We start from the raw sequence: 10,401 nt of genomic DNA, 5'->3' as shown, positions 1-10,401 counted from the left end.
TGCCTTGGCATACAGAGCAATCCGGGATCTACTACTCCTCTTAGCCTCATAACACAGACCTAGTTTGCAAATGGAGGTTGCGCTCTTTATATGGGCAACCGTACAAGTTCCATCAATTCCTCTGACTGCTTTCTTCACCTTAAGATTATTACCTGCTACCTTTTGTTCAAGCCCATGGTTATATTGCCGTTCTGTCTTCCCTTATTTGTGCTGGATACATGCCGGATAGGCATACATAAGCTATATGTATTTTATCTAAGTAATTTCATTTGCTTTTCACTTGTTAACTGGCAATGCATAAAAGAGGCAATGTTGTGTATTTCTTTAGAATGTCAGCTAATGAAAACAGAGCGACCGAAGCCAAACACATTCATTATCAGATGTCTGCAGTGGACCACTGTCATAGAGAGGACATTCCACGTAGACACTCCGGAAGAACGGTGAGGGTTTTATTGTTGTTTTGCTTTTCATGTTCTTTACGCAGAAGCCTTGGCACAGTCTCTCCTGGGACTCCATGGCGATCAGCACTTGGAACTGTGAGATTCTGAGCACTTGGTTGAAGATTTTGTAAGTCAGTTTCTGTAAAATATTATTTGAGCTCGTAGCCAGTACAAGAGTTGCCTGTGAGTAGGTGGGATGAGTGTGTTCAAATAAGCCAAAACTGTGTCATGATATTTGAAGTGTTAAATTTTGAACAATAAAAGCCTGCGTTGAATGAAGTATTTTCCAGCCTCACTATCTTAAATTTTCCTTTTACTCCTCCTAATATGCTCCTTTTTTTGGCACAGAAAGCAGTATGTTTATTGTAACTTACTTTATGTTTGCATATTAATTTTTCTTGTTTCAGTGAACATACGCAAACTCTTAAGAATTAACTTTTTGAGTGCACCAAAAGCACATAGGAGATACAGGATGGTGTACCTTCCTAAAATGTTCTGTACGGTGTCTCTGCTTAGATGCACTGAGTCTTCCCATTGTGGGCATCTGTCCTGTTGAGACTAATACTACGATTTGGCTTTATTCATATTGTTGGTATCAATAAATAACCGACAACTTTGCTTCTTCTCTTGTTTCTCTTTTGTTAGTATATTCACTGAGAGTGATTTTTTTTTTTATTCTGCCTTGGTGCTGTTTCTCCACCCTCTCTTTCTGCCGTGGGTGCAACGTAGTACCTCACCCTGCACTGGGCAATAGCTCGGGGCTGCTCCCGCGTCCCTTGCTGGCTGAGCAAACAGCTGCAGGTGCAGCAGTCGGTGCGGGGCTCCGGCCTGCGGCTGGGGTCGGGCTGGTGGGCCAGCCGGCAGGGAAGCCATGGGCTCGCCTGCCCCTGCTCATCCCTTCTCGGAAGCCGTCGTCTGGGCCTGCCCCTCCCTGCAGCTGCTGGCTCTCATGACGGTTATCGGAATTTAATTATCTTTGAGGGCCTCTTTCTCAGGGGAATTTGAAATTAGCCAACAAGTTGAGTTTTAAGAGGAGACAGACAAAGAGTTGAACACAGGACGTGGTTTAATAAATCTGTGAAAATGTCTTGCAGAGAGGAGGAATACCAAAAAGTCTCTTAAAATAGCAAGTTATTACCAGATAGTATCAGACAGGAGATGACGTTCTGTGCTCTGAGCTCTATTATACCTGGAGCAAGTTTTTTCAGGTTTTCAGTATTAAAATATTTCAAAATCAGGCACTGGTAATTCTTGAAATTAACTGTGCCGTAATCCCTTTCAATGCTGGTCAACTTCACCACCTTTACCATAATGCAGAATTTGGAAGGAAATTGAAGTGATTAATTTATGTAAGTCTTCTGCCGTGTAAGAATTGAACACTGAAGCAATGTAGCATGTGAAAAACATGATAAACCATTCATTTGGATGTATTTTACAAGTTTCTAATAGGGGTGTTGGCTTGTTCATGATAGGGAAGAATGGACAGAAGCAATCCAGGCTGTAGCAGACAGACTTCAGAGGCAAGAAGAGGAGAGGATGAACTGTAGTCCAACTTCACAGATAGACAATATAGGAGAAGAAGAGATGGATGCTTCAACTACCCATCATAAAAGAAAGGTAATGACATCAAAAAGTAACTGACAAGACTAATATGTAAATAACTTTTGTTGAATGGTCTAGTTGGGTAAAACAATATACGGGAAATAGTATTTCTACACAAATTTGAGTGTATTACAAGCATAAAAGAGCTTACTTGTACATCAGTAAAGCTGAACTGCTCTAGTTTTATTTATTTGTTATGCTGTCTGATAGAGCACTTCTGAAAAGCAAAGTTCAACTGTTCAGGCACATGTTAACATTCTGCTTGTTATCTGAATATTATTTTCCTCTTTTCCTTTTTGTTTGTGTACTTTTTTAGAAGTATGGTAATAAAATATTTTCTTTAGACAAGTAGATTTGCCCCCTTTCTCATGCAAATAATACCCAGTACAAATTAGATAATTTGCATGAGAAGGGCTATCAGGATTTGACTTTTAATGACCTTGTTTTTTGCTATCTGTGAAAATAACTCTGCTTTAGTTTCCAATGAAGTAAGAGAAGCCAATGCTTTATTTTTTTGCAGTCCTTCACAGCTTTTGGTGTAAGTAGGAATATGTACGTTGTTGGCTATAACGTGCTTGTATCTCCAGAGTCAACAGGATAAACACACAGCTAAGAGCATGTTTTAAGGACCCAGTGCCACACAAAAATTTGCCTATTATTTTGTGTTTCCATTTTGCCCTGTGTTTCTGTAAGTACAGACTAGTCTTGAAGAATGGATCATTCAAATGGATGACTCTCATTTACTATACAGGACTGACATGACTCGAGATGCATTGGAATTGCATGAGAAATAATAACCTGTTTCTGTAGGACTGGCTTCATTCTTTCTAGCTTGAAGTGAAACCTGTAGAAAACTAGGTGTAAGTCTGCTGACAGAACAGAACAGTCTTACAGCTAATGTACATGAATGCCTTTGAATGATGAACAATGAAAAGAAATAGTGAACGTATGCCTTTACTTATGGAGCATGTTTTGTTCGTTGCAGTATATGAAGCAAGAGTCATAGAAAAATCCGTGACTGAAAACTGTGCTCTTATGAATATAACAAAGGTGTCACAGGAAATCTTAGTTCTGTCGTGTCCTGACTTTTGAGAACTTGAGTTTGCAGTGCAAACATGGTTCTTTCATGTTGTTTCATTGTATGCAATTTTCTAACCTTTTTTCTGCTGTAGAAAAGGTAAAACCTAGTTATATACAGCTGTAACAATACTCTGCTCGTACATCGTCAGGTTGACATTGAACTTTTAGCCTTGCGGCATCAATGTTTAATGATTGTGCTCCAGGGTGAAATACGACAAGTGACAGCAAGACAGAGGCGGTGTTCCAGACGTGTCAGTCTGCTGAGAGGCAGTGCGGTTATGTGGAAGGGATTTGGGCTTGCTCTATTAAAGATCTGAGCACTGTTCCAAGACTGTGTACCCTCTTAGTGGAGTACAAAACCACTGCGTAACAACAAGCATTTTCAAGGTGTCAAAAATAATGCTGTCTAATATAAGTAGTTCATCTGGAGCGTACGCTTTCCTTGCTCACAGTGCAGTGCATTTTCCCGTACAACAAAAGAGGTTGTCGGACAGGAGGAGGAGGAGGAGGAGGAGGAGGAAGATTGGTTTTGTTTCTGTCTTGCTGCTTGTGCTTTAAGAAATGCTGAAATAAGATGCTGGGACAGTGCATGTGCAGTGCTGCAGAATATTTAATGGCTTTGGCAACAAGCCAAAAGCAAACTCTGCAAAACAAAAGTGAAATGAAAAATGGTGATATTCCACACCTAATCATAGAGCAGAATGGAGTTTTTGTAGCCAGTAAAGAACATACTGATGACAGCAAGGATATTTTTTTTTCTTTTTTTTTCTTTTTGCCAAAACTCAAAATCCCACTGCAGATTTCTGACTGTTGGAGTACTTCAGCGAAAGGTTGTCAGAAGTTTTTGGAATCAAAAATATTAAGTGACATAATGATGGTGAGTTGTCACTCCGTCTGTGTTAATTGAAATTGGGAAAAATAGATTTTTTTAGAACTGCTTCTGTTTTGTAGAAATGTTTCTGAAAAGCTTCTGTTTAAGCTTTTGTAGTTGTTAATATAATCAGAATGGTTTCAGTTATAATGACAATGCATTTTTACTGCCTTTTTTTTTTCTTGGTATCGGATTTCTTCTAATTTCTGGGGGGTTTTTTTTTGCACAATGTGTCCTACAAGCTTGTTTTTTCACCTGATTTTACATCCAAGCCCAGTGAATTTTGCTTGTGCATGCACCAGATGGTATACATATGAGTAGAAGAGCATAATCAGATTAAGAAGCAAGACAGAGAGGAGTGGGCCTGTTGTCTCTAAAAAGGTAGCAAAAGGTTTACGAGGAAAACAGTCTTTAGGCTGCAGAACTTGATTTGAACAGACATGACAGCAATGTCCCTGGCCAGATTAGCTGGAAGAACCAAACGCACGCTTACTTTTTTTTTTTTTTTTAATGATGTCAGTGTGCCACTAAAGTTTCACAGTAATAGCGTCACTAAAATTCAGACTACTAGAAATTCTTAGCAAACTGCTTTTACTTCTTGTTGTACTATTCTTTGTAAGTAGAGCTTCTTCCTGATGAAGTCAGATGAAAACTCCCAAGTGGTATAATCTTTGTGCAAAACAGGAATTTTTAAAAATTAGTTTCTTGCTTAGGAATTTTCAACACCTGTAGTAGGGTGTATTCTTTTGAACAGATCATCCATAGGGGAGTAAATAGGCTTTACAGAACGCTGAATATTGTATGGTTCTTTGGTTAGTGCCGTTTCCTGTAGCTTTATTGCTTTTCTTTTGTTTACAAATTTGTTTTTGCAGGGTGCAGGATGAGTAAAGAATAGATTTTTCAGAGGAAACCAAAAAGTAATGTAATGAGGAAAAAGATTCAATCCTCAGGAGTTTGGTAGGAATGAAAAAGGTGGGAAAATCATCAAGGAGAAGGAATCCAATCTTATGGGAGCCTCCAGACTTGCTTACCAACATTCCTCAGGTTTAGGAAGCATTTCCATTTTTTCCACCAGTTTTCAGTACACCCTTAGCTATGGCATCTGTGTTTTTATCTCCTAAGGTCTTGTATTCTTTGGCAGACTTTTTGAGTTACCCTGCACTGTGTATCATCCCTAAGCCTTCTGCTGAGCTTCTAAAGAATGAGAGCACCAGGAGGCTTTATTCTTAGAACTAGCACTACCGCCATAACCTGCTGTTAAGCCACGGCTCAAAATCTTGCAAACCTATTACCTTCCTCCTATAAATATACATACTTTTTTTTAAACTTGTTTTTGCTGAGCTTGCAGCTAGATTCATCGCTGCTTTATGTAAGCAAATTTTGGGCGAATGAGTCTTTCGATTTGACTGGCTTGCTGCCCTTAGCATCAAACCCATGTCTGTGATCAGTTGAGCCAGGATCCTCCTTCTGTGTGCAGACAAAGGGCTGCTTTTATTCAGACTCTGATGGTCCCTCTCTAAGTCCAGCCTCTCAAAGAAGACCAGAAGTATGGGAAGAAGTTCCCCCTTTGAGGCTGCTTATGATCCCATAAATTTTTGACTGTTAGAAGTGGTAAGTTGTTCTGGTCACTAACTCAGTATTCTTATCAATAAAGCTGTTGACCATTCTTTGTCAGGGAACGCGATAGCTTATGGCTGAAGATATGGAGGATTCTGCCCTGAATTACTCGTCTTCTGCCTGAATTGTGTTTTGAATGCATTTTGGATTTTTCGTGTCGTTTTGTCAGTTTTCATTGCTTTAGCACAAAGGCAGTTGTTTTTGCTTGATGGTTATCATAGAACTATCGAAGTAGATAACCTGACTTTCCAAAGTACTGACTGTGATATTTAGTCTTGCCTTTTTCGCTTTAGTGCTAGTAGCCGCATAATGTTTGGATCACAACTTTACATACTGTATCGTGCATCTCTAGTTGTAACACATTGTACTACTAGCTTCTGGAAAAGTCGATCATTTAAGGATTTGTCTCTGGTCATTAACTTTACACTCACTCGTGTGGATTTGCTTTAGGTAAAAAGTACACTGAGCCTTTGAAATCTCTGTTACTCCTATTTCTTACTGGGATAAATGCAGTTTTGTTCTTCCTGATGTGAGGTGGTTTTGGCAGCAGAACAAGATCTCTCAGTGCAAAATGTTTCAGTATGAGCAAAGAATGGAGTTCACCAAGGTGAGTTTGCTTGGAAGCTACCAATCAGCTATTACATGGGAAAAAGATTTATTGTAGCTGGAAAATTGATATATGGAAAGCATCTTCTCTTTATTAATGCTTTGAAATGTCCAGCTATCCAGGTGTTACCTTAAGCAGTCTGTTGGAGACCTTTTGCAGCTTTTAAGTTGCAGGTTGGACACTTAAAAGCTAAGGAATTACAGCATTAAAGTGGTTGATGGAACTTCAGTTGTACTCCTTATGTGAGCAGATTTCAAACTGACTCTGAGTGAGCAATTGCATAAATTGTTTTCACAGTTTGTCGACAGCAACTTCAGATTTGTGATAATAGTATCATGCACTTGAGCTTAAAGGAATAAATAGTTTCAGAAGGAAGTTTTGCTCTCTATTCTTTCTTACAAGAGAGAGTATATTTTGCTACCACTGTTTCTGATTGCACTCTGGGGATATGCCCAATAGCTCTGCACTTGGGATGTGTGTGAGATATGGAGGCACTGTTAGGGCTGTTTCTGGCAGGGATAAGGAAAGTACTAATTTCATTGCGGAAGGCACAAGTAGGAGTTTATCTGGAATGCTGGTGATCCAGAAAACTGCCTGAGGCTGCAAGTAGTGATAGAAAGAGGCCCTAGGAAGATGGAAAATAAGGCACAGTCTTTTCTTTTCCTCACACATAATAGGATTAAATATATTTAACTTAGCAAAATGGAGACTCAGAGTATAATTACTCTATAAATCATAGAATCATAGAATCATTATGGTTGGAAGAGACCTCAAAGATCATCAAGTCCAACCGTATACCTGATGCCACCATGCCCACTAAACCATGTCTTGAAGTGCCACATCTAAACGTGTTTTGAACACCTCCAGGGACGATGACTCCACCACCTCCCTGGGGAGCCTGTTCCAATGCCTAACAACTCTAACAGTGAAGAAGTTCTTTCTAATGTCGAGCCTGAAGTTTTGAGCTGTGTTATTCACAAAGGAAGGAAGGCTATTGATACTGCAGGACAGTACTATAACAAGAATAGGGGAGTGTGTTGTGTCTTTCAGAGCTTTTAACTGCCTTCCTTAAGGTTCCTGGGTGCCTTAACAGTCTGTGTGTGGTTATGGGGTGCTGCAACCAAGCCAGTGACACAGTGGGCTGAAAGATGTGCTGTGGAAGCACACAGTGGAAGCCAGTGATTGGCTCCAAGCTGGCGAAAGAAACCATGCTGTCAATCCAAGGTGACCCCGTGCAGTTGCTGCATTCTCGGTATTGTACTGTTTTTTCAACATCCTCATCTTTGCATCTAATGCATAGACCATAAGGTTGATGCTTCTGAACTGACTGTGAAATAAACTTGCAGAATTAAGATGATTATTGACTCAAGCTTTGTGCTCATGAAAGTGGCTCAGCTCCTTTGGGATCTGAGATCGTCTGGTCCTATTTTTGTGATATGTGACACTCCAGTTGAGCTGATAAAGCTACTGGACCCAAATTGTCTGTTGGTAGAACCAGCTCTTGGATGTACTACGTTTAACCTGCAAAACTAGGGTGATACTAGGTGCTTGAACAGTCACTATAATGGAGTCACATGAAAGAGGAAAACTTACCACCTCTTCCTTTTCAAGGCCAGACCGATTAATGTAAAAACCATGTAATTGTAGTCTCTACTCAGATTTTTAAAAGTCCACCCCTGATGCAAAGACTGTTTTAGAGTTTTACTGGTATAATATAGCAGTGAGGATCACGGATGTTTCAAAAAGGCCATCAGTGCAGTGGTTGGTGTTATGCAAAACCTACTGATATGCCATGTTCTTGTGTCCCTGGTAATAACACGAATTGATGAGCATTCTTAGATGTGGAGCGTTCATGGAATGGTGGTTATAGATGAAGACTTTGTTCTGTGTGTGCTTTATAAAAATACGTGTGTGTGTAATACACTGTGCAGTACATGACTTTAGAGTGCTATAATAATAGTATCCAACAATATATCCTAGTGGTATAAGGATGCAGTTAACTGTTACGAACTTAACTGTAGAAGTATACCTGTTTTTGTAAACTGTTCTTACTATGTTGGTAACAGCATTTGGTTATATGCAGACACAGTCACGTGCATATTGGAACTGGATAGCATGAGTCTTGCTAATCCTTGTTCTTTGCTCCTTATAGACAATGAATGATTTTGACTATTTAAAATTACTGGGCAAAGGCACGTTTGGCAAAGTTATCCTGGTCCGAGAGAAGGCTAGTGGGAAATACTATGCTATGAAGATTTTGAAAAAAGAAGTCATTATTGCAAAGGTAAGGAAGGTTATAGTTTTAATATTGGGTCGTTTTTTTTTTTTAATGGAATAATGAATATGTAATAGATAACGTGTATTTGATTTTTGATGGTAACTGAGTTTGATAGACCTATGTGTGTATCTTCAGAAAACAAAAATACAAAAAAAATGATGTGTACCCATTTTGCATGGCTTTTGCTGGTGTCTTATAATCTAGAGTGTGCTAAAGCATTGAGAGAGTTCATTGGGCAGGAAAATAGCGAGATCCAAGTTTAAAACAAGAAAAAAGTATGTTGTAGGGTAGATTACATACTTCAAAAATTTTTCTAAGTCAATTGCAGGTTTATTTAGGTAAATGCAATTAATTTAATGGGCATGTGCTCTCTTCCTGCTGTGTTAGATGAGATTGCTGTGCATGGGACTAACAATTTCATTTTTTCAGTTTTTGAGGAACAAGAAAAGCCTGAAGCAGATGTCTGAAGAAGTGGTTTTAACTGACATTGCCCGGTCACTTAAGCTTGATGAGTTTAGTGTTACTAGCTGTTTAAACTAAGTTTAAACTTGAAGATCATCTATTCTGAGCTTTGTTTCTAGCAGTTCTAAAGTTTTGAATCCCACTTGCACAGAACAAGTAGAGAGCAAGAAACCTACATACTCTTATCACTCTGAGACACAATTAAAAAAATCCCAGTTATTAACTAAGGAGGTTTTTGAGGGATGTGGATCTGACTGAGATTTTTGAATGCTTGAGGCTAACAATACCAGTACTCCTAAAAACTGGATGTGGATGGGAACTACTGTGGTTTACATATATTTTATTTTAAAATATCCTTCAGATTTTTCTAATTTTCCTATTGGCCTATGAAAACAGAGGTTACAGAGTTTTGCAGTTTATCTATTACGTTCATTTGTGTAACTGTCACTCTCTTTCTAATAACTTTTGAATGTGTTGATCAGTTTCGATTAAATTTGATAGAGGAGTAGAAACTTCAAAGACAATTACGTTTCCTTGAGTTTCATTAAAACCAGCCCTGGCGTAGGGGGAGAGACTTACATTTATGTCTTCAGCAGAGGCTGACCTGCGAGTTCTATGTGCCCTTAGCAGCTGTCTTGTGTACACTGGCAGGCTAGTCGGCATCTATACAATTTGGACTGACAGCGAGAGTGACCTTTTTTTCTTTGTAATCCGGAAATACAGAAAGGAAAGAGGGTATCGCTGCTGCGTTCTCCTGATTCTGCACGGGAAGGAGAAGCTTGATGACTCTCCTTGTAGGACTTTATGAACGGCAGCAGTCTCTGTGGGCTGCCCTGTGGGTCTCGGAGTCAACCTGGTTGCCGCGGGCTGTGGCCAGGCTCCAGCCAGGGGTCCTTGCCCAGCGCTCTGCTCCAGGCACCTGGGGACTCGTCAGGGTAGCCTCATGTCTGACTGCTGGGAGCTTCTGTTTTGCTGCTGCTCCTTCGTACCCTTCCAGCCTTCTGAGCATTTCAGCTTGTTTCTTTGTAAGAACAAAATACAAAACACATTTTTGAATTTTAAGGTTTTTCCTTTTACATTGCTGGCTGCTACAGTATCAATGAATTTTTAGAAGAGTTAAAACTGATTCTCAGATAACTTTGTCTGTCTCTGTTGAGGGAAAATTCTTGTTCATAGAAGTATGTGTAAAGCCAGAGAAACTTTGAAGAGATCAGGGATGCAACTCTTCATCGATCTGTTTACCTGAAAACAGAAAGCTATCTCAATGATAGATTTGGCAGAACCTGGCACTCCCTGAAGCAGACCACAGTCTGTTTTTCTGCCTGTTTGTAGACTGACAAGAAGATTAAGTGTGTGAGGAAAGATGCTTTTCACCCTGTGATGAAAATGGGGGCACCTCAGTCTTTTAAATTTCACTTCCTCAGAACTGGAATTTTGTTTTGAA

At 39.6% G+C, this 10,401-nt stretch overlaps 1 protein-coding gene across 1 annotated transcript; it reads left to right on the top strand.

Moving 5' to 3' along the window:
* Positions 1 to 328: 328 nt before the first annotated feature.
* LOC104166039 (RAC-gamma serine/threonine-protein kinase-like) lies at positions 329 to 8,510 on the top strand (the record flags this gene model as incomplete). The annotated part of the gene is made up of 3 exons (XM_009705843.1): positions 329 to 440; positions 1,913 to 2,057; positions 8,370 to 8,510. Coding segments are annotated over 3 exons (398 nt in total), but the record flags the coding sequence as incomplete, so codon positions are not given.
* Positions 8,511 to 10,401: the final 1,891 nt, after the last annotated feature.

Source organism: Cariama cristata, unplaced genomic scaffold (assembly GCF_000690535.1).
Source record: "Cariama cristata isolate BGI_N322 unplaced genomic scaffold, ASM69053v1 scaffold26808, whole genome shotgun sequence".
In the NCBI taxonomy this organism is placed as follows: domain Eukaryota; kingdom Metazoa; phylum Chordata; class Aves; order Cariamiformes; family Cariamidae; genus Cariama; species Cariama cristata.
Note: the sequence above shows the minus strand (reverse complement) of the source record. Positions and strands in the feature narration are given on the sequence as shown.